General features: G+C 41.0%; 1 protein-coding gene across 3 annotated transcripts in view; it reads right to left on the bottom strand.

The window, feature by feature from the left end:
- Positions 1-56: 56 nt before the first annotated feature.
- The window catches only part of CDK6 (cyclin dependent kinase 6), a 156,328-nt gene continuing 131,196 nt past the window's right edge, over positions 57-25,188 (bottom strand). For all 3 annotated transcript variants that reach the window (XM_084858842.1, XM_084858843.1, XM_084858844.1), the window contains exons 6-8: positions 22,574-22,624; positions 15,406-15,541; positions 57-14,851 (exon numbers count right to left, since the gene is read on the bottom strand). In XM_084858842.1, the coding sequence (XP_084714968.1) occupies positions 14,705-14,851; positions 15,406-15,541; positions 22,574-22,624 (334 nt within the window). In that variant the 3' untranslated portion in view covers positions 57-14,704. The remainder of the gene's footprint in view (positions 14,852-15,405; positions 15,542-22,573; positions 22,625-25,188) is intronic.

Below are 25,188 nucleotides of genomic sequence, written 5' to 3'. Positions count from 1 at the left end.
CAACCAGAACTCTAATAATAATAATAACAACAACAACGGAACCCAATGTTGTCAAGTTTAAGTATTTAATATGCTTTACTTTTTTGAAATTAAAAACAAAAACATAACACCTTCCCCCTATAAAAGTGAAGCAAATGCTGAGACAGCTGACTGAAATATATGAAGAACATTGCCTTTTTTGTTTTAAAATACTTGGTGTGTAACTCAAAAACAATAACACAATTATTGAAATATAATGATGCTGGTTCCTCATGTCAAAACATCATAACCTCAACAATAAATACACTACTTTCTGAGCCTTGCGAGCAAAAAAAACCCACATCCGGTTCCAACTCTGTGCCTTATATAACAGCAAATATAAATCTGAGGGTTTAGCCTTTTATCAACCTTATCCACAATCTGCTTAAACTGGAGCACTTGGATTTAAGGGCAGTTTAATCAGTAATACTAAAACCACTTTTTCAGCAGCAGCCTATGCGCTTTTATCTGGGAGGGAGCTAAACTGAACTTGGGCTTAATTCTGCAAGTATCCCTCCTTCTTTCTATGCACAGATGTAAATGACCATAATGCAGTTCTGAATGTGTAGGAATCAAGTTGTAAATTGGACTGAGACGTATGTAAGAAGGTGGACTTTTGTATCACCTGTAAGCAGACAGACTGAGGTGCATTATTAGGCCCTCATCCATTCAGCATTATTTCCATAAAGCTATGTACGTTCTGTGTCGGTCAACTGGGAGAGAGCTCTCTCCTGCAGCCTATACAGTGGGACAAACTTCACAGATGTAAATCAGTCAGTGTGGTCAACTTCAAATCACTCCCAAAAGCCTCTTTGGTCTTACTGTAGTAGGGGTGCTGAACCACAGGCCTGTGGGTCAAGTCCCTCCTGCCTTGGGCTCCAGTCTGGTCCTCTGTGGTTCCCTAGGGGGACATGGCCCTTTCCCTGACCACCAATCATTTGGTGGCCTCCAAGCTTTTGCATGTTTCCTCCCCATTCTGAAAGGTTGAAATGCCTCTCCTAAGGCTTCCTTACTGCAGTAAGAGCCATAACTAAAATATACTGGTATTTTTGAGCCTGCCCCTTTTGTCTTTGGCCCTTCCCACCACTGGAATGCTGCCCTTGAGAGCTTCCCCACAATTGAATTTGGCCCTCAGACTGAAAGAGGTTTGGCACTCCTGTGCTATGGCCAATGGGACCAAAGCAGCTTAAAACTGAATCACTAGATTTCAATGACTTCTGGATCTGGCTGTCTAAATGACAGACAACAAGATTTCTTTATGCTGTTTGCCTGTTTCAGAAACTGGTAATGATGAAAGCCAGCAATGTAGTAATATGTGAATATTCTCAAGAGCAAACAACCACCAATAACTTTGGGACACACTTCAGTGGTGTTAAGATAAAATAGCTTCAAATATCAGGCACGAAGCATAAAATGTGGTTAGGGAACAACACTCCAGAATATTACCATTACCACACAACACAGCACAAGTTTTTTACAGCACAGTCCTATACGGGTCTACACAGAACTACTTACTCCCAGGTAAGTGTGTATAGAATTATGACCTGTCATGGTTGCATAAAGTGTGAGTATAGATATACCCCACTGTTGATTTTGTAACCCACTGATATAGCAGGGTATTGGAAAGCCAGAATGTGGAAAAGGAATACAATATATATCATTAAGTACATTTTTCAGTGTTTCAGCAAGGTGACCCAAGAAGTTTGATTCCACCTGCTATCATTTCAACAATAATGAGAAAGTGCACTGAATCGAGGCAATTCATGCACTTTTGGAAAGGAAGAATAGTCCAGGTAGATTGGAGTTCGATGAATGCAGATATTAAAAACAACAGGATGTGCTTGAAGTACAAACTACATTTGTAAATGTAGACATTTAACTGTCAGATGAAATCATAAATTTTCACATACAGTGACTTGACTAGGATAGAGCCTAGTTACTCAGCTCATGACAATGATTCTAGTTCTAATGACCCAGTTCTAAGGGTCTGCCTGAGCAGGAGCAGCATTAAACAGTTTTGAACCGTGCTAGATAAAACAGCTTCATAACTCATGGCACACTAAGCCCAGCCATCAGGCTCTGCCCGCTTCTCATTACAAAGCATTAGATGATAATTTCTCCATATCTTGCACTGGGAATCTTGGGTCTAATCTTACCATCTTTTGCAATTCTGCTCAGGAAGCAGTGAACAACTCCCTCCCCATCCTCTGCACACCAGTGGTTGGAGCAGCACTTGGGCTGGAATCAGATCCCATCACAGTCTCCTGACTATGCATCCTATGCACCACTGACCGAGCGCAGTGCCTCACAGGATTGCTTGTTTCACTTGTATACATAAGGAAAACATCTGGCTCAAAATGTTTAAACTGATGCTCACCCATGTCACCTCCAGATCAAATTATAAAATTATCTAGGTTCTGATGGGGATCCCTCCCCCGCAATGATCAGAGCACTGTTCTGATTTACCCTACGAGAGATCATGTTGAAATTTGCATTCACATTATATTGCTTTTTTTCGATAAATGGCACTAAAGTTGGTATGGAGCAGCTGCAGACGTAAAAAAATAAATAAATCACAGGAACCAGTTGATATTACTCTGTTTTAACACCATAACCTTGGTACGCTAAGGTTTTTTATCAATTCACAAATATTTTCGATGTTAGAACAATATCCCCTACCAAAAGATGTATCTCTGAATGAATATGTTGAATCCCTGCAGAGTTACAGGAAATTAATCAGGGCCTCAACTTCATAATGTGCTTAATATTTGATTAAGGACTGCTTGAATCGCTCATTTTGACACTTTCTCCTTTCAGGATTCTGCCCCCAACTTTCCACCCCCATCTTAATTTATAATTATAATTAATTGGGTAAAGAATAGCAGAAAAATAAGAAACTATAATACTAATTAAAGCTAATCTCACCCTAATGTACATATTTTCCCCTCAATCATTATTCTATATAAGGATACACAGAGTGGACCAATATTTATCTTTCTTTAACTTCTTGTAATTGGTCTTAAACCATAGATCATCCATGGCATTTGCACTTTCAAACTGCAGACCTTTATATCCAGACATGTAAATACATTTTCCTGAACCTGCTGTTTCAATTTATGGTTCAACAATTAGATTGCCAACTTTTTACCAGCCGTTGATGGTTAACGTTAACAACGTTAAGCGTTGTTAACACCTTGATCTATAGACATTAGCAGGCAATAATGCTCATCTCAATGCTGTAAAAGGCTGATTTCAGCAGATCGTGGTCCGAGCACAGCAGCATGCTGCACAAAATTTGTGCAGCCACCAGGCAACCCTATTCAACAAACACAGAATGCTTTGTAGTAATCATCACACAAACCTTTATTACATACAATGTTATCAAAGCCAATGCTTATTTTAATGACAAGAAATCAGGGACATTGGTTTAGGTATCCATCATGGACTAATTTTTAGTGACAACTACTAACGAAAATAAAACAATGAAAATAAAGCAAGCAATCTCTTCTAATTTCCTGTACAAACCCTTCCCACACTATTGCTCTACATGTAAATTTTACTCTATCAACTTTTCAAGTTTATGCAAGTTCTTAAAAATCCAAAAATGAGACCTAAAAGATACTACGTCCAATAAGCTTTGTCTCTTTACTTGCAAAATGCAAATATTATACTATGCAGCTCATTCAGGTCATTTATTTTACATCCTGCCTACCTTTTAGACCCTCTAATCAGATTAGCAGCTTGCATATCTAAAATGAACATTTTTTAATGCAAACTATATTGTAAAAGCACAGACCATCTACACTTTCAGCTAGTGACACTTCTCCTAAGGCTAGTACTGCGCACTACGCTAGATCTCAAGTCCAAGGAGCTGAGAGCGATATCTATTTTAGTAGAGTAACACACATCAATTAAAATAACAATCATTTACACTGCAAATAAACAACTTAGATATAAATGTCCATCTTTTCAATACATGTTGACCCCATCAATTGGGTCCGAGTGCTGTTACTAACCATGTGTCCTCATTGGATCAGTCAGTTGCTAACCAGGAACCTGAGATTGCAAAAACTTCCTTGCAATTATAAATACATTGACTCCCAAGTAAATCTCATTGGTTTCAAAGGAAGATGTTCAAGAGTAACTATGTTTAGGGCCAGGATTCTCAGACTGAAATAACTTGCGCTGCAAGGATCCTGTAGAAAAGTCAGTCGAGATCAAGAAACTTAAAAATGAAACTACTCAAGAATAAATGGCTTGAGGTCTAATTCTATTCTCTTAACAGCCCAAACCAGCTGAGCAGGTGGGATTGCATTTCATAGGATGATTTGGACCCCCGTCATCAACATCTGTACTGGCATATCTGTTTACAAAAGTTGATAAAATTGTGTTTTGTGACAGTATACTAATTGTGGTAATTGGGATGCTCATCAAAAACATTTATTTGAGATAATATGTTTTTAGGACCATTCCAATAGTCTAATTGAAACACAACAGTGAGGGCTTCTCAGTTCACTTGGTAACTCAGCATGTTCCCATCCATTCAAATAAATGGGGAAATACATTTACATGGGAGCTCTGTATGAACATCAATGCATCCATAGGCTCAGGGGCACAGTCTATCTACAGGATACAGGTCCAAAGACCTGTATGTACAGGAACTTCCCATTGTCTTCAACGAAGGGCTCCATGGATAACCAAAGGGTCTTTGCTGTATGCAGCGATCCCTTGCTCATAGAAGAGAATGAGGAACCCCATGAATGTGGAGCTGCACACATCATCATGAGCCAATGGAGTAAGGCCATTCTGTAGAAGTAAGTCCCACTGATTACACTGAAATGGACAGCCTCATAATTGTATTTAGAACTATAGTTTGAACCAACATAAACTTAGCTTAACTGCAGACTAAAAGTATGCTACTCATGAATATTTGCATGTTCAGGCCCTAGGACTGACGGAATCTTAACTCATGAGGAAATAAAAATATACGTTAATATATAACAACAACAACATTAAATGGCATATGCAAAAATTAAAAAGTATTTCGCTATGAGAGAGAATACACAATATTCCCCACAGTATGAATTTTCAAGTTATAAAACAGCTCTTTGAAGCTATGAAACCTTATTTTAATTTTTTTACATTTATTGAATGTTTAGATTCTCAGGAGGGCAAATTCTGCCCCAGACACCAGCCTCTGTGCTTACACAGTGAACCCACAAGATGCCTAATACATACACCTCGAAAGAGCCCTCATTACCAGGAGAAGGAAAGTGTAACAGTCCCTAAACAGTAGGCAACTAAGCTGAAATTATTTCAGGGAGCGGGTGTACCCTCATGTTCATGTGTCCTGACATCAATACATGGGGGGAAAGGAAGCACGCGATGGCTATAAAGTAAGCTATTTTAAGTTGCACACTCAAATATCAAGCTGATGGGCAAGGCATGGGAACCATCATGAAAGCAAACAGATTGGCACCGAGAGCTTCTTGAGAAGGACATGATAAATATGCAGAGGAACAGAAGGCATAATTCCTAAAAGATCAGTAAGGGGAAGAAAAAGGTCCTAGTGGATCAAAATTATGATGAATAAATCATAGCATTTAAAATTAGGGGTCAGCAACTGGAAACTCCCAGGCCAAATCCAGCCCCCCGAGGAGTACTGTGTAATTGCCAACCTGGAAAGGTTCAATGTGTATAGCATCAGTGGAGACAGGATTTCAGAGGGAGTGGGAGTCAGGGCCTTGGCCCTCCTCTGCTCTTGACTCCATTGCCAAAGTTGCTCTCCAGAAATTCTGGTGGTTAATCAGGACTTGAAGCACTTTCATTTTCAGCTATGAAGAGCTAGAAATAGACAGACCATCTAGTCTTGGATGGCCTTGTCTGACTGCCAATGACTTTGGCAGATTTTTCCCCAGCTCAGCTATTTGAGATTCTTCCAACTGGTGACTGAGTTTGGGACCTTCCACTTGCAATGTATGTGTTGTTCTACTGCACCAGGTTGTGAAGATAGAATAGTTCCCAATATAGATTTTCTTCTATATCAAAGCCTGCAATGATAGACTGTTAGCATCAGGGTTCTAAAGGGAAATAGATCATCCTGCAAAGTCAGAAGCAGCCACATCAGTGAAAATTGGGCATCTTACTTACATGTCTCATGTTTGACCTGGAAACCTCATCCTAAAGTGCCTTATAAGAGCTCAGCAGCACTAATTGATTATTCATTGCTAGCTCCCATTTGCATGTTACAGTAGGTTAAAAAACACCTTTGCACCTCTGCAACTTAATCTAGGATGCTCTTAAGCCTTTACAGCTGCCATGCAGGAAAAATGAACCCCTCTATATATCTTGTAACTGTTCATACAAAAATGAACTCCCTGGGTTTGGTTCCCCTGTGTGAAATACTTTTAAAGTAATCAAATCAGTTTTCAAAGCCGAACTATTATAGAACAATTTTATTACTAAATCCAGAGCTTCCATAAAAGGCAGTTTGAACAATATGTGACCATTAGTCCCTTTTTATGTATTCGTATCACACATTCTTTGCATTTAAAGTCTTTGCCTTAGAAATACCCTTTTCTTCTTGACCTCACAATTTCCCATAGCCATATCATCCATGTAATCATTTTGGTCAACATCAGTTTCAGTATTTAACAAAACCCTGCTCTACCCTAATCAAGCATCCTGAAGGCTTACCCAGATATGACCCCTTAGTTGCTAGTCTACTTTTAGTTTTTTTGAAAACAAGGTCCACCAAATTATGCCCAGGTCAATGGCCATGATCCAACAGTTCTCATATGCATGCATGTACAAGGCAATTCCATTGTCTTCTCTGCTCGTCAGTATTAACTGAACTGGGAATTTCCAAATGTGTGCAAGAGACAAGGAGATGCTATTTGTATCTAGCTAGCAGCTGAATAAATTCCCCTGAGGAAGACAACTGAAATACGTCTGAAATCACTTATTAAATAACTGAAATCACTTATTAAATAATAATTGCACCTCGTCAGCCTGGCCTCGTGCAAGTTTCCTGTTATTGGGGCAACCCTGATTTGTTTGTCCCTTGTAGTGAACCAGTTAAGGCTGGAATGTGGAGGAAGGGACAACTTTCTCCCAAGGTCCCAGCTTTGCTTCCTGCTGGCAACAGCCTATTCGTTCATCCTGACCCCAATAGTTTCTAAACACTTCCACGTCAGGCCTGTTTTTGATGTGGCAACAGCCAGATTTTGGGTTCGCTGCTTTGTAGTTGCGCGCACTCTCTCTCTCTCTCAGGTGTTCCTGCTTGCCACTCAGCTCCCACCTAGCCCTTGGTCTCTTGCTGCTGGTCTCCTCATGAGGCTTCCTCATCATCCAGCTGGACTTTTTTTTTCTGCTTGTTGCTCCCCTGCATCTCCGTCTGGCCTTCTTCAGAATAACCCCTTGGTTTGGGCCCTGGCCTGTGATCAACTATGCCTGTTCTGCTTTCTACATACCATAGCAGCTCTGCTCTCCACATTCCATCTCTAGGCCCTCCTATAGAAGCTTTCTCAGTGCTCCATTGGAATCCTAGCCCCAGTCATGATGGGACTTATACTTCCATTTGACTACGTGCTTGGCTGCCTACAGCTCAGCACTGACAGACATGCATAGGATTCTTTGTATAAATAGGCTGTATAATTCACTGCAAAACTTGCATTTTCTGCATTATGCAGAACCTCTATTTAATTAGAGGTTCTGCAGAACCTCTAATTAAAGGTTCTGCATTATGCAGAACCTCTATTTAATTAGAGGTTCTGCAGAACCATTATGCAGAACCTCTATTTAATTAGAAATTAGAAATACCCTTAGAAATACCCATACTGTAAATGCCAAAGATGTGGCTTTTGTGCTAATGTGAGGAATGCTTCTGGAACACCTTGATCCACCTAAATATAGTACTTGGTGGGGCTGTTGGTTTCAGTGGGTTATATGCCTACTTGATGTATTTAGGGCTGAGGTGCCTGTCTGAACTCAGCAGTAGTAACAGTAAGTGACCAGGTCTAAGGAAAATCTCAGATGGGTAGGTAGATCTGCCTATCCTGAAGGCACAAGGCATCACCAAGGCATCTATTTTCATCAATTCACTTTTGTAGCTCCTTGAACTGTTTCAGTTCAAAGCAAATCCATCAAAATGGGGGCAAATGGCAGGCTTTCAGACCTGCTGCTGGGAATGTGCAACTTTAGTACTCATATATCCCCTGACTGCAGATTCAAGTGGATCTTTAGTACTCATATGCTAACGTTTTAATAGAATCTGCAATCAGAAGGTACCCTAAGAATAGTCTTTCCCCAACATTTTGGAAAAAAAAAAAGGGCAGAATTCACTCCTTTGAAAAAAGGAGTAAAGATAAGCCTTTTGTTGACAAGGACCATCCAGAATGTTATGTGGTAGGGAAGCTGCTGAAAAGTCTCACTGGACTAGCACATACCATTCGGCTGCCATTATATTTTGGGGCAATATATTGAACAATATTATGAACAAGAGGAGTTGGAAATACTGGACACAATGCAGAAACAAGGAGATGCAACCATACAATTATGTGCTAAGGCAGCCTTGTAAATAAGCCCACAGATGTTAGTAGCCTGCAAAAATGTTAATAGCCTACTGGGAGCTGGTGGAGGAGGGACAGTGAGTTCTGGCCCTCCTTCAGCAGCCCACTAAATTTCTATGCAGGTCACAGAGGAAGAGCTTAACTCCTCTGGTAGCCTGTTTGGTTTCTATACTGGGTACAGAGGAGGGATGGAGCATCCATCACTCACTTGCATGCCATTCGCTGTTGCCTGTGGCTACCAGGTGAGTGCTTAAATACAAGGCTGTGTAAAGCCCTTATTAATTTAATAACTCCTGAAGTTTTGACCTTGCATTTATTGTAGTTGTACAATCCTTACTTGTAACAAATATGAGATGTATCTATTCCAGCCTTTCCCGATCTGGTGCCCTCCAGATGTTTTGGACTACAGTGTCCATCAGCATGGCCAATAGTGATGGATGATGAGAGTTGTAGTCTAAACATCTGGAGGGCACCAGGTTCAGGGAGGCTGATCTATTCTGACAGCATGTAGGGTAGAGAATTTCAATTCTACATATACCAGCAAATTTAATCCAAACCTCAGACCAAGAGAGGGGCACTAGCTAAAAAGGTTTCAGAAAGCAGACCCCACAGAAGCAACATGTGCCTCTCTATTCATTTTCAGCTTACAGAAGAAGCCCAATTAATATACCCAGTCTTTTCAATAATAACATGTATTTTATGACCGATTATATTACCTATATAGAAGATCTGATAACATAAGCTTTGAGGGAGATTATTGTTAGCTACGGGACTGTCACGGTGTATTTCCAGATTATTCCACATATTAAAGTACGCATAGTTTCTAGCAGCCAAGAGATCTGTCCTTTGTACAATACAATGTTATTCTAAAATGTATATCTTATATAAATAGGGAAAAGTAGCACAATACATAACTTATGTGATAACAGATTTTGTCAAAAACTCCAGAGAGAAATTCTACTGAGCATCAAGCAGGGCCAGTCTATGACATTTTACTGTCTCAAGCAGCTATACTTCAGAATACTAGAGATGAGCTTTAGGATAGTACTGCAATGGGGCAAAGGATGCTAGAGCTTAGTGCAAGATATCCTAAGCTGCACTTCTATGGCTGTATGTTTGGGTTGCTTAAGAAGTCAGGCCAGCCAGATGCAGACAGAATAAAGAAGGGAAAATTCCATAGTGATCAGATTTGCTCCTGCAGCATAACCAATCCTCATAGAGACCATACACATGACCTTTAGCTGTGTAAGTGATCTGTCCCACCTACATGGCGATGGCAACAGCGTAGCTAGCACAGGCTGTAATACTCACAAAATACATGGAACAATGTTGGTTCAACCATATCTTACGCTGCGAGGGACCTCCTTTTTCAGGAGACGTCTCAGTACCCGGCTTGGTGCTCTAGATCCTAATCCAGAGAGCTGTGGTGGGCTCTACACGTACAGAGGGGCTCTGAGTCACCTCCGTCTCATCACAGCTGCCTGACAAATGACCACCCCACAAACATCAGGGAGGCATCCACTGCAACAGTCATCTGAAATGAAAGAGGGAAAAGCTCCACCGGACATTCCTTGTGCGTTTCTAGAAGGGCTCTCTGGATTGTGGCTAAAGAGCTGAACTGGAGGCAAGAGAGGTCCCTTATACAGATGTGCCCTAAGCATTCATAATTCTATCCCTGTGCTAAAAGGATAAGAGAAGAAAGAAGATTTCCTAAAGCTTACAGAGGTACATAACTTAATTACTGTTGCAGATGGTTGGGGTGCACAAACAAAAGTCCTCATAATGTCAAAAGAGGGCAGTTCAAAACAAAAAATAAGCAGCTGGATGGTAAAGTGTAGCTCAGCCTCCCCCAACGTAGCACCCTCCAGATGTGATGGACTACAACTCCCATCATACCCAAGCCATACTGGCTGGGAATGATGGGAGTTGCAGTCCATCACATCTGGAAGGTGCTATGTTGGGGAAGGCTGGTGTAGCTCTTCAAAGTAAATGTGCAAGTAATTAGGGTATACTGGAGAGGGTGGGAAGGTAGCTTCTCTAATTAGGATCACAGGAAGCTACCGTTTACCAGGTCCAACTGTTGGCCTGTCTAGCCCAGTACTGTCTACTCTGACAGGCAAGCAACTCTCCAGGGTTCCAGGCAGAGGTGTTTTATGTCATCTGCTACACAATCTTTTTTTGAACTAAAGGTACTGGGGATTGAACCTGGGATCTTCTGTACAGAAAGCTTGTGCTCTTCCAGTTAGGACCTCTCCCCCATCCTCTCTTGGGCCACTTGACTACATCTCAAAAGTGGCAGCAGTTTGGGCAACGCTGAAGGAGACTGGAGTTGGGTGACTGTGGTCAAGCAAGGTGTAGGGAAGTGCACACTCCAACAGTGTTTCTGCACCTGTGAGTTATGAGATAGCGCATCTTTGCATGACCTGAAATCATGTCATCACTATGTCCTGTGATCATAATAAATTTATTCTGGATCACAATAGCAATGTCTGAAAATCAACTGTCATGGGGTTAAGCTAATGACATGCTGCTGTGGATACAAATGTTGGCATAGCCATATGGCTATAACTCAACAGGATTTCCGTTTCTGGAAATTGATTTTTAAGTGGGTATGCAAGTCACAGGAAACTTTCATAGCCCATTATTATTTTTATTCTTAGCTCCAATGGTCTTTCCCATACTGGGAGTGGTTTGATTGTGAAATGAATACATGTCCTGGAAAGTGCTAACTTAGGCTGTGTAGAGGTAACAACAGTTTTTCAGAGATTGTGAGTGCAGTATCATAAAGGTACTGTTGCCCATGGCTACCCCAATTAATTTTTTCTGTCTCAACAATGGGCTCTAGGTGAATGGAGTTTGCACATTTTTAGAGTAGTTCAAAAAGACCTTTAGTGGAACACAAAAAATGAAGATGCAGCATGTCTCTTTCAAGTTTCTGAAATATGTCAGTACACAAATCGTTACATGTACACAACTTCATGCGCCACCTAATGGATGCTCACAATTCAGAGCAGCCTTTCCTAACCTGGTGTACTCCACAGATGTTGGACTGCAACTCCCATAATTCCCAGCCAACATGGCCAATGGGAATGGCCATGCTGGCTGGGAATGATGAGAGTTACAGTCCACTACCTCTGGAGGTTACCAAGGTGGGGAATGCTGATCCAGAGAAAGTTAATCTCTCACGTATCCCACTGAGCACTGATGGAACAAAGAGCCAAAACACATTAAGCACAAAGTTTGCGCGTGTGTGTTTAGTTTTTGTATTTTACATAGCATATGCAAGGGGCAAGGGAAGACTGGGGAGTGATGAGGACCATGGTAAGGACTTTTAACACTTTACACCTGTAACATGATCCTGATGAAAATCAGCACCTGCCCTGGAGCTGCTATTTATCTCAGGAGTGAAGCTGCCATTTGTGTCAAAGGCACCTTCCCTCCTGCCACAAATAGCAGCTGAGGGCTGGGGGTGGCGGCACGCGATTGGAGTCAGGATCGCACCATTGGAGTAAAGAGTCAACTCACCCTTCACCATAGCCCCAATCCTGGCTGGATCTCCACGCAACCACTATTTAAAGTAAAATAATTACGTATGCAAGGCCAAGCTATGCATTTAATGCCATGCATAGTCTGACCCTCAATCCAGCGTAGCTCTTTTGAGACTTGAGCTGTGTGATGCTAAGGGTGCATCCACATGGAAGTTTTCTGTACCCCTTGTTCCCATGTTTTAGTGCCAAACAAAACATGAGAAGCACTACCTGGAAAGACAAATCCATTGCACTGCAGACCTTTTGCACACTTATGGCCCACCATCACCTTCTGGGTTACAAATGACCACTGTGTAGGGATTGCACAGGATGGTGTTGGAGGAGTCTCCCGGGGTGAGAGTGCAGGGAATAAGGTAGTGGCTGATACAGCTCAGTAAATAAACAAGACAAACAATGCGGTAGCACAACGATGATCATTGGTGTCAAAAGTACTAGCTATCAATTTGTTCCAGTGGCACCTCTCTCTTTTCTTGTTGTTGCAGCTGTAGGCCAGGTTTTCCTGGAGTTACATCTGGGTCACTAGAGCGCAACCAGACTAGGGTGTACATCTTTCATTTATGGATTAAAAACATTTCATCAAACCGTACTACAAAAATAAAATTTCTTTTAAAAATTCTATTTTTTTAACCTTAAACTAAAATATATACAAAAATTTATGTAATAGTTAAAGTATTTGTGCTAAGGCAGCAAGGTGAATTATTGATTAAAGCTGGCTTTCAGTTATAGCAAGTTTGAAAGGGAAAGAATAGCAGAAAGATCAATCTAAATGGTGGTGCATAAGGGGGCTCTTCAAACTTTATGATATAGAAAAATAAAAATCTTCTCAATTACATGAAATGTGAAGGATCTGGGGCTGACCTGAGGTGGAAATAAGAGTTGTGCACTCTGGCGCCTGAGGTTTATCGTGGGCATGCCCTACAGGGTGTGCTTCCCTCGTTGCACAATCCTATGTATGTTTACCCAGACATCCCATTGGGTTGGATCCAGATTTAGTTCATGCTTATGCGCACAATTAAACTTATTTATTTATTTATTTATTTCATTTCTATACCGCCCAATAGCCAAAGGTCTCTGGGCAGTTCACAAAAATTAATTTTTTAGTTTTAACATATTAACATAACTAAACATAACTTCAGTTATGTTAGTCCCAATGGGACTAACATAACTAAACTTATGTTAGTCCCATTGGGCTGGATCTAGGATTTGTCTTCTGTGGACAGAAAGGCTCCACTCACAGAAGGTACTTCTTCTCAATTTTCAGGGATTCTCACTGTACCACAACTCACCCCACTCAGCAGGGTCACATGACCATCTGTGTAGCATTTTCAGGGGGCTGGAGGAGCTACCACAAGGAGCAAGTGGTAGGGAAGCTCACTTCTACCAGCCCAGTTGCATGGGCCTAAATCTGGATCCAACCCAATGGATCTATCCTAAGTATGACTAAATCTGGATCCAATCCACTGTGTCCAATGTAGCTTACTCCCAGGAAAAACTGCACAGGACTGCAGCCTTGCAATGCAATCCTACACATGTCTGTTCAGAAGTAAGCCCCGTTGAGTTCAGTGGGGTTTACTCCCAGGTAAGTGGGTACAGGATTGCAGCCTTAAATCAGTTTTCGCTGTCCACATTCAGGAAAAATATTTTATCTCAAGTTTTCATTGTTAATTTAAAATTATAAGGTAGCAATCCCAAAGGAACACTTGATTTTTCTTATTCCATTTAATCCTTTGAGCTGGACATCATATATGTCTGAAATATATAATTGCCAAAAGTAGACAAGAGTACTATGAGGAACAAAGAAAATGACTGTGAAATGACTGACATAACCTCAGCAAACTAGAGAAGTGATCCCTACGTTATTTTTAATCCACCTTTTCCCTTGGCCACGTGTGCACAATCTCTTTGATGATACCCTTGTGCATTAAGTCAAAGACACAAGTTATTATGAGAAGTAATGAAATGCTGTAATTATCAGCTGATGTTTCCTATTGGGGAAGGACATTCCTGTGTGATTACAACAGCCAGATGGGTTTGTACACATTCCTCTTAACTGGAAGCTATAGAGGTTCAGTATTTCAATGTCATTCACTTAAATATTGCTTTTAAGAATTTCTTTTTCCGAAATCATGATTATGCAAATAAGTAGGCAAACAATCACCATAACTCCAAAAGAGTACCAAATCAGACTTCAGCACCTAGAGACAGAAGTTAAGTCATGTTTTGGTAGTGAGACTGGATTACTCTAATCCATGGTGGCACCATTCAACATTAGAAGGAAATGGCAGCAAAACTGGTCAGCAGCTTCTCTTCACCTGGAGATCTCCAGATAAACTAAACAAACATCAAGCCACAGTGGGATCACTGGAAGCCTTGCCTCTTGCATTGCTTTGATGATGGTAACTAGGTTCTTTTCCTCAGAGAAGGAGATCATCTTGAAGAAGCATACAGACAATACGTGAAGTCTCCAGAGAATACTCTTCAGTCAAACAGCTATGGTTTTTTTACCCTTGGCGGTGACCTTATCAAGCTATCTGTTTTGTTTGTTTGTAGGTTAAGCCTGACGTAGCCTTATGGTGTATTCATCTCAGTGGAGTTTTGACTGGATGACATGTCAGAGTCTGTATTCTCCTTGCATTTCTCCAGATCGTGAAAATAAGGGTGAGATAAGGCATCATAAGCCGATATCCTCTTTATGGGATTGAATGTCAAGCATTTCTGTATATCGGAAAAACAAGACAGTTGCAAATTAGGAGGCAACACAGAATTGGATCCAGTAAGACCAGGGATGGGCAACATATACATCCCACTGCTATGGCTGTGGCTCCCCAAATTCACTTTTTAAAATATAATAACACATATTTTTTAAATGTCATCTGCAATGTCTATGAAGCGCCCAAAGGGTTAAAATTAGCTTGCTTGCAAGCTAATTTTGACTCTTTTAGTGCTCTGTTGCTACCACAGACACCTTTTAAAAAAAGTCTTCTGGTGGGTGAAAATGGCCCCAGGACCTCCTGAAGTTGCCCACACTAAGACACGATACAAAGTAAGACATGACAGTATGATATTGTTCCTGGAAGCTTAATAAGGAATTAACAGCACTTTATTTAAGGATCTTTCTTTAATAAGATGTAATCAAAAGTTTTGTCATTTGTATCCATCATCACTAGTACTATTAACTGAATAAACATAATATATTGCTATTTTTTAGTCCTGAGATACTGACAAATAGCATGCATCTAAAGCTCTCATGCACTGCGTCAAGCACTCACCAGTAGCAGGTCTTTGCCTAGTTCGTCAATATCCGTTACAAAAAGTTCAATGGGTTGTGGGGTTCGAGAAGTGAAAGCATTCCTTGGGAGGGCAACATCGCTAGGCCAATCTTCTTCTTCAGGAAGTCCGATTACACTGTGTAAGAAAAAAAAAAACACAAGCAGGCATACACTTCAGGTAAAGCACAAAAATTTCCTATTTAATTAACGCTGCTGTATCTTTTCACTATCTGATAACATTTCTTACTTGCTTGAGAAATGCAGTAGCATGCACACTGGGCTAACCCCACTAAAGTTAAGGCTACAGTTGTTAGGTTGTAATCTGCAAATGGCTTATTCCACTGGAGCCCATGCCTAACAAAGTGAACCAAAGAAGCAGATACATTCTTATTCTTTTACCCTTTGAAATACCTTTACAGAAGGTGTTTCCCTAGAACCTTCAAAGGATTTTTTAAATAGATTTCCATGCATCCCAAAGCTTACAATGTTATTCGTGGACAAAAAAAATGTGTTCAACAGCATGCATACATTTGAAAAATGTGCATGAAAAAATGTGTGCTTCTGAAATATGTGCACAAATATGGTTTAATCAATGGGAGAAGAATGTGTACATTTCAAAGCTGTGCACAATTGATGCGTACATTTGAAAAAAAATAGACATGGATTTTCATGCAAAAAGAAAAAAACAAGCTTGCAATCTGATACAGACTTGAGTTGGAATGAGCTTCAAGATGGAATTCAGAGAACTTCAACAAGCTTGAGTTTTGCTGGTTCGTACATCCCTAGCCCAATTGCACACATACTTAAAAGTCTAGTTGTACTTGGGAATGAGAATTTAGCGGACAAGCCAAACACTTTCACAAACAGGCTGCAGATGGAAAGTAGGGGTGTCTAATGGATATCTGACATCCATTAGACACCCCTACTTTCATCCCATGCCACGTTAAATACAAAAACGGAGTATTACAATTGACCTTAATGCTTCTTCAAGGCAAAAAGCCATGTGGGTAGGTTTGAAACTAAAAGGAAATGGCTGTGGTGTGCCACTAGGGTGCAGCACTGATCTAGTGTACAAGAAAAAAGTTATTTTAGACAGCATGCGTGAAAAGATGACATTGTGAGGGCACTACCAGGTGGAGGATTTTTCAGTTGTCAGGAAGAGTGATGATTTTGGCTACCTAATAACCACAAGTCACATGAGACCTTACTGATCCCTGCCAATGCTGAAGGCAGACTGAAGGATAAACAGGGCGATTGTTGTGCAAAGTCCTGTAACTCTTTCCTCTCTCTGCCCCCGCTCAGATTGCTTCTTGCATGCCTGGTTCAGTACTAAAACATATGTCTTCAGCTATTGGGTGGTATAGAAATGAAATAAATAAAAAAATGTCCAGTAGTGAAGCTATATCCTGGACAGATTCTTAGCAAGAACTTAAAATTGCCATCAAATTTCTTTATTGCAAACCAGCTTTATTGCAGTCACTTTAGTCAGGTCAGTGATATACATCCAGCATGTTCACCAATACAGAATTTCACCCATCCTATTTATGATATCTCCAGAAGTTAATATAAAACACCACAGGATACTACTACATGGTGCGTTTACATCAACTACGCAGTTTATGCCTAATCTTGTGCCCAGATTAGGTTGTGAGGCAAAAGCAGTACAGAAAAAACAGGAAATGCAAATTACACAAGATGCTCTGGTATATTATCGAAGCTCAGCCTCACCAGAGCTGGGATGATACAGAAAGCATCTCTACACCAGCCTAAAATCCCACATTTAAAAAGGGGCTTTCTGCTTCCGTTTTAAATGCAGGATCACAACGGACTCCCTTTACATGAGCTTCCTCCCCGGCCTTTCCCCCCCTCCTTTTTCTCCTTATCCAAGTCTTCCATATGTTTCATTATACAGCTGCTAGATGGCGCTGTGGTCTACCTCCTCTTATTGCAGCTTTTCCTTTTTCATGGGGGAACTCAAGCATGGTAATTTGATAGCTCATCATCTCCGATCTTTTAAAAAATGGAATAAAGGTCATTTAGTGCGGGAGACACCCTGGAAGTGTCTTGGAAGAGACACCCTGTATTATTTATTACATTTCTATACCACCCAATAGCCAAAGTAGAGGCTAAGCAGGTCCGGAATACTACAGTATGCTATGAAAGCTTGAGTATTTGTGCATATGCGTAGTATGGATGCAGGATGACATCACTGCAGCTTTCCATCAGGGCTGGCGTCAAGGGTTGGCATGGTTTGGTACCTACTGTGGGCCCCCATGTCAGCAGGGGGCCTACAGACTAAAGCCCCCTGGACCTGCTCTTCCTTTTCACCATTGCAACCTGCTTGCTCACCCTCATCCCACTCTGCCCCAGACAATGGTGGTAGTGTGAAGGAGGAGCAGCGGATGCCACTTTCTATTTGCTCGCTGGCTCTCTACCTGGTAAGCAAGCAGGTGGAAGCAATGATGAGGCAGAGGAGGAGAAAGAGGAGCAGCTGGCAACAATACTGGTAAGATGCTAGTCTCACTGAGGGATGGCCTCCGTCTGAGGGTATCTTCTCCAATACATAACCTGGCTGCTCTTCATTTAAACATATATGAATCACTGCCTTGAGAATCAGTTAGCAGGCAGGATACAAATAAAAAAATATAGCAATAAGCAGCAACAACGTCCCATTGATTGCAATGGAAATAGCTTCTGCTTGAATGTACTTTGGATTGCAACCCCAGTATTTATGCAGCATTTTCCCCAACTGGTCAACACATTTGGTCATTCAGCTACCTTTCTATGTATGGAAGAACAAACAAAAGGTGTGGCAGAGTGGTAGATGGATGGCCCTCAAAGAAGGGAGTTTGACTAGATAGCCTTTGGTTCATTGCAAGTCTGTGATTATACACTTCCAAACTAACTTCTCCCACCTTTCAAATTGCCCCAGGAAGGATTCACAATCACCACTCCTACCTGCTACCTCCTGAGCTGCTCATACATTTTGCTTGCCTCTGTAAGCACATTCACAATTAAGAGCAAGCAATGCAGAGAGAAGAGATGCAGAAACAGCCATTGCAAAGCATTGCAGGGAACTATAGGATGAGGAACTGAAAGAGCATTACGTAGTAATTTGTCTTTAGGAGATGGATATCCATAATGAAAATGGGAGATAAGTTTCCTCTCACATCCTATTGCAAAAAAAAGGGGGGGAAGAAGAAAAGAAGAAGGCCATTTCATAGAATCATAGAATAGTAGGGTTGGAAGGGGCCTACAAGGCCATCGATTTCTTCCTGCTGTATGCTTTCCTTATCTCTTTTCATGCATTATATCTGTGTAACCATAGCATGCCTTTAGGTAACAAACTCCAATATGTAGAGAACAAATCAGGAGGTATGTTCCCACTCTCTAAGCTCCAAATAGCATCTCCATAAAAACGATGGGTTGGACACAGACTTAGTCATATGTACAGCAGACTCATCGAAATCGATGGGCCTTAAGTTAGTCATCTTGATGCCTTGTCATCCCATTAATTTCAATGCATCTATGCTTAAATATGACTAAGCCTGGATCCAAATCAATTACTTTTTTTGGTCTCCTATTTGTAAGAACAGAAAACCAATACTAACCCCATTTTGAAAGTAAAAGGAACCCTAGAAATATTAAAAGATACCTTAACTAGAGGCCTGGCAGATCTTTTTTCTTTCCTGCAAGAAGACTGTGTAATAATGAATGTCTTGTGGCTTGCTCAAGCTGGCATTGCACTTTCTCCAATTCATAGATAAATTCTTTTCTACATAGGTAATTGCACCCAGTAGAAACAGATAGAAAAGGCTGTTTTCTGGCTGTTCAGTCCTATCCTGGCTCATTTTCCCACCAGAAATGTCATAAATAATTTCTTTTTTACAAACGCTGCCAAACTTCTTATACTATGAAAATAGACATAGTGTGTGTATCAAAGCATTCTTTATCTAGTAAAGCCAGATATAAATGAACTGAAGGGATAATTGCCAGAGCCAGAAAAACCACTGAGGGCTGACTTTCTCTAGGTTGTACAGGAAAAGCTATTCAGTGGCATGACAAATTAACCATGCTGATGAATCATATACAATGGGGCAGAACACAGGAAATGGAAGCCAATTTGGTTAAAACAAAAACTAGCTATTGAAAATAAAAGTAGTTCAAAATAAAAGTCTCTAGGAATAGATATAGTACAGCCTGAAAACGGGACACTGGTGAGACAGACAAATGCACTGTTTGATATTTTGAAGATGTTTACAGCTTTAAAAACGGCCCTTCAAAACTGAAGAAGCTGGTCTGGAAAGGCTTCATTTCTTTCCCCAATTTACCCGTTGCTCTTCCCCATCTTGATGCTATCCCTATCTAGACTTTATCTAGAAAAGTGTGGTATAACTCCAGGTGTAGAGTACTCTGTTCTGTCCCACAACAATGCCTGCCATTTCAATAATATTTTCTCTGTTTTGAAATCCTTTTTTCTGAGTGGTGTTCATTTCATCTTAAAGGTGTCGGAAAGGACTTAAAAAATAAAATCGGTTGTTGAAACTGGCTAGATCAGAAGCTACTTGCTATCCAGTCCAATGCATTGTTTCTACTATACTGACTTATGAGAAGAAACAAGCCCAATTAGGAATGCTTAAAAATGGGAAATAGAATGAAGAGGCTCTCCACTCCCAGAGCTTATTTCTCCCACCCCATTTTGGTTATATTGCTATCAGCTACTGCTAGTGTATTAGGGGCCCACAATAGTGCTAACATTGCACTGATTTCTATTCTTCCACAGAAACTACAATCTGTAAACTGCCTCACACCATCCTCACATAGTTTTACCTTCACATAAAGGATGGAGGGTGGATGGATAGGAGACAGCCTAGCTGCAATCAGACTGTGCCAAATCATGTCATGGTATGAAATCAAAACCCCCCAAAAGACTCGATCAGCCTTCCGCAACCTGGTGCCATCCAAATGTGTTGGACTGCAACTCCTGTCATTCCCAGCCAACAGGTTGGGGAAGGCTGGACTAGATCAGGGGTGGGGAACATGTAGCCCTCCAGATGTTGTTGGACTGGAACTCCCATAAGCCCCAATGGTGAGAGATTATGGAGGCTGCAGTTCAACAACATCTGGAGAGCCACTCGTTCCCTTTCCCTGGGCTACATGGATGATCTATTGCTGACTTTGTAACCAAAGAAACTTAGGGCACAATCCTGTGCATGTTTAGACAGAAAAAAGTCCTACAACTCCCAGCATTCCCCAGCCAGCTGTTTGTAGAATGCTGGGAGTTGTAGAACTGTTTTCTTCTAAACATGCGTAGGATTGCGCCCTTAGAAAGATTCCTGAAACTGTGAGGCACTACAGCAGGGGTGGGAAACCCATGGCCTTCCACATGTTGTTGGACTCAAACTACCATCAGCCTCAGCCAGCATGGTCAATGGTCAGATGGGAGCGCCATTACAACAACATTGTTGTTTTTAATTGTGCTTTTCATGTGTTTGTTTTTATCATTGTTTTAATTAACTTTTTGTTTTAATCTCAGTCTTATTATTGCTAGCTGCATTAAATGCCATTTTTTGGTGGAAAAGCAGGATACAGATCAATATTATATATACGTGTGTGTGTGTGTGTGTGTGTGTGTAATATTAGATATAAAATATAAAATAAACATCTGGAGGGACACAGGTTCCCTATCCCTGACCTATGAGGAACACTTGTTGCTTTCTGAACTATAAAAAACAGGAAAATGTGTAACTTAAACAATTGTAGGATACAACACTCCAGATTCCAGAACTATAGCAGCACGAAAAACTTAAAAAAGCCAAAATAATAAAGGTTCACAAAGCAGCACGGGCATGGGGAAGGAGGACTTGCATTACTATCATTACAGACAATAGATACTGGTGATGTCATGCAATCACAGTCCACATATATCAATCAAGTGGGAGCAAAGGAAGGACTACATTTCCTTCAGTCCAGGAGATAGGCTCATTGCCTGTTCTGGATAGGGTTGTGCTCCCTCGGAAAGATCAGGTTCGTAGTCTGGGGGTACTCCTAGATCCATCATTGTTGCTTGAGGCCCAAGTGGCTGTGGTGGTTCGGAGTGCCTTTTACCAGCTTCAGGTGGTTCACCAGCTACGGCCTCTGCTGGACAGGGATAGCTTGGCCACGGTGGTACAGGCATTAGTAACCTCAAGACTGGATTACTGCAATGCGCTCTATGTGGGGCTGCCCTTAAGGCTGGTCCAGAAGCTGGAGCTAGTGCAGAATGTTGTCAGGAGCTGCCCTTTTCCAGCATGTAACTCCTTTGCTGAGGATAGTGCACTGGCTACCTATTCGCTACCGGGCCAAGTTTAAGGTATTAGTATTAGTATACAAAGCTCTAAACAACTTGGGACCAGGATACCTGAGCACCTTCTTCTTTACCTACCTGCCCAGTCACTGAGATCATCAGACGGCATGTCCCTGGTAGTTCCACATGGATCCATGGCCCAGCTGGAGCCCACCAGGAAAAGAGCCTTCAGTGTGGTGGCCCCCTTCCTGTGGAACTCCCTGCCTTCGGAGGTCAGGCAAGTGTCAACATTGTATTGCTTTCAGCACCTCCTGAAGACATTGTTATTTTGAGAGACCTTCCTTGAATGACCAGACACAATTTATTAAATTCAGAATTTGTTTCTTTCAAAATGTTTTAATTGTTTTAACATGGTGTTTTATTCTTTTATCTTTGTTCTTCACCGCTCCGAGATCTTTTGATGTGGAGTGGTATATAAATATGATAGATAGATAGATAGATAGATAGATAGATAGATAGATAATTTTTCCCCAACTACAAAATATACTGGCTGGAACCAGACTAAGGGCGCAATCCTATGCATGTTTAGACAGAAAGAAGTCCTACAATTCCCAGCATTCCCCAGCCAGCCATGGTTGCACCCTAAGTTAGTTGCACTTCGTTTCCATTGAAATCAGTGGGACTTCGATTAGTCATGAATAACTTTTTCTGGATCCAGTGCACTGTATCTAATGCTAGGAAATTTAGATAAAAGCTCAACCAAGAAGGAAGGTATCTACACTCTTGTGTAACAAATGGGTGACTACCATGCAGGTATTATTGCACTAAAAGTCAATTATCTGGAAATGCCCTCAACAGAAAATGCAGGAAGCTATTACTTACTCAAAGATTTTTCCTAGCTGATCAACATCTGAGTTTCCACGAAAAAGCGCCCTGAAAAGAAAAACAGAAACATTTTAAAGAGAAGACTTCCAGTAATTAAAAAGTGAATTTTTAACTTTATTCATCTAACTTTCTCATGCATTCTACAATGTTGGCTGCTTTAGCTTCTTCAGTTTTTCACCACCCAAAAGCATACGTTGAACCCCATCCAACATGTGGTAGCTGCAGAGTTTTCTGTTTGTTGGGCTTTTCAGACAGCTGGTTTTCAGTCAATTCCCACCACCTGGTGACTGTAAAAATCAATGCTCATTGAGGGAGAAAAAAGACTGGTTGTTATAAGCCATCTTAAAGCCCCTTCTAACATAATATTTTCCTTCCAAATTAAAGCTGAAACTTTTTTTTTTTACTGTTTAGCATCAAATAGCTAAACAATGCTTTGGCAAAATAATACCCACTGATGGCAGCTCCAGAGGTTGCATATTTAAAATGAGTATAGTTCCATGTACAAATCAACTTGAGGGACATTCCTTATCCAAACAACAGGCACAAAACTACTGGTAAATATAAGTGAGATATCTATGTCTTCCGCAATAAGAAAGCCACTTGCATTATAAGGTGAGAAAGCTATTTTTGCAAGGCTCATACTAGTTTCTTAAGAATGACTAATCTCAAGCCAAGCATGAGTATCAAAGCATTTTCAACAGATTAACTCATTGGAAACCACCTCACAGCATGACAAAATCCACCAAATATGTAACATAGGAAAGGGAAACTAGTGCTTAGGAGAAAAACAAGGCCTCCCATTTCCAATCCAAATACACTACAGAGCCACGTGAGAATCTCTAGAACTGCCAATAGAGCAGCTTCAAATTCTGGGATGGAAGCCAAGTATGAAAACCAAGAGAAATAACTCCCAAATACAAATATCTGGATTCTGTCATTGTTAGTACAGTATAGCCAGCTAAGGTGGTAGCTGCACGTCACAATATTCTCATTTTCTCCTCAAGTCTGCATCAAAAGTTTTTAAAAGCGCACTGCAAACTCAGTAACATATTTATTTATTTATTTCCCACCTTTCTTCCATCATGGAACTCAAGGTGGCTACATGTGGTTCCCAGGTAGTCTCCCCTCCAAGCACTGACCCCAAACCTGCTTAGCTTCAGCAAGATGGCTGCCTCATGTGCCTTCAGACTATGCTCTGGGAGCATTTAATCTCTTGATTAAATGCTTCCTCATGGTATACAACATTGCAACATTTTCATCACCTTGAAGGAAATGCCAGGACGGACCACCATTATTTTGCCCTGGTTATCCAAAAAACTTGCAATCTAATGGCTATGCAAGCAATCCTCTATGCAAATTTCTGAGGTAAGAGTTTATAAAGACAACAGCACTTTTACAGAGGAACAACTGTTTTTCATTTGCCACAATGTGTGGGTCTATTCTGTGGTACTTAAAAGGCATGTTGCTAAGCAGCAGGGTAAACCAGCCAGCCTCCAATGGAGTTAGCTATTCTGTTTTCTCTCAACCCACATCCCCTTATTTTTTAAAAAAGAGGCATGTGCACGCAAATGCTGAAGGGGAGGAGCATGGATTAAGGGAAAACAGTAAAATGGTTCATGACATGATGGACAATGCCGTAAGAAATGTGGAAGTCTTACTGATGTCAAGGTTATCGCTGCTTTAAAACAATAATATAAAAGGCTATACTCTGATTGGCAACAGCTCTCCAGGGTCTCAGGAAGAGGTCTTATAGAATCATAGAATCATGGAATCATAGAATAGTAGGGTTGGAAGGGGCCTACAAGGCCATCGAGTCCAACCCCCTGCTCAATACAGGAATCCAAGTCAGAGCATCCCTGACAGATGGCTGTCCAGCCTCGTCTTGAACGCCTCCAGTGTGGGAGAGCCCACCACCTCCCTAGGTAATTGGTTCCATTGTCCATGGAATAATAGTCTTTCATACCATTAGTTACCTGATCCCTTTTAAACTGAATTTGTTGGGAACTGCAACATGCCAAGCAATGTGCTCTACACCACTGAGCTACTAGAGTGGTATCATGGGGAGTGCTTAGCCTCCAGAAAGACAGCTTACCTTTTTTAAAATTAAAACTAAAATGAGACTTGCATTATGGGAAGGAATGTCAAATAGCAATGGATGTGCCAGATGAGTGGGAAATCATACTGTCCCAGCAACAAATTGCAGCTGGAATGCAGTGGTGTAGTGGTAAATGTTGGAGCGCAGTACCTCTTCAACTCCCATAGCCACATCCTTAGGAGTCCATAGCCACACTCCCAAGAAGAGTCCAAAAATTCAGGCAGCTGGTTTGATTCCATGGGCAGCTATATAGATATGTATGCCTAATATATATAATAATATATCTATATGTACATGGTGTATGGTATGGTATGTATATTCTTGGGAGGAGAGCAATGACAAATCTTGATAAAATAGTTAAGAGCAGGGACATCACACTGACAACAAAGGTCCGCATAGTTCAACCAATGGTATTCCCCATAGTAACCTATGGCTGCGGGAGCTGGACCATAAGGAAGGATGAGCAAAGGAAGATAGATGCTTTTGAACTGTGGTATTGGAGGAAAATTCTGAGAGT

This window comes from Heloderma suspectum, chromosome 5 (genome assembly GCF_057233095.1).
Source record: "Heloderma suspectum isolate Gila_16-S chromosome 5, 16-S_ref, whole genome shotgun sequence".
Lineage (NCBI taxonomy): Eukaryota > Metazoa > Chordata > Lepidosauria > Squamata > Helodermatidae > Heloderma > Heloderma suspectum.
The sequence above is the reverse complement of the archived record's forward strand: the minus strand, read 5'-3'. Positions and strand labels throughout refer to the sequence as shown.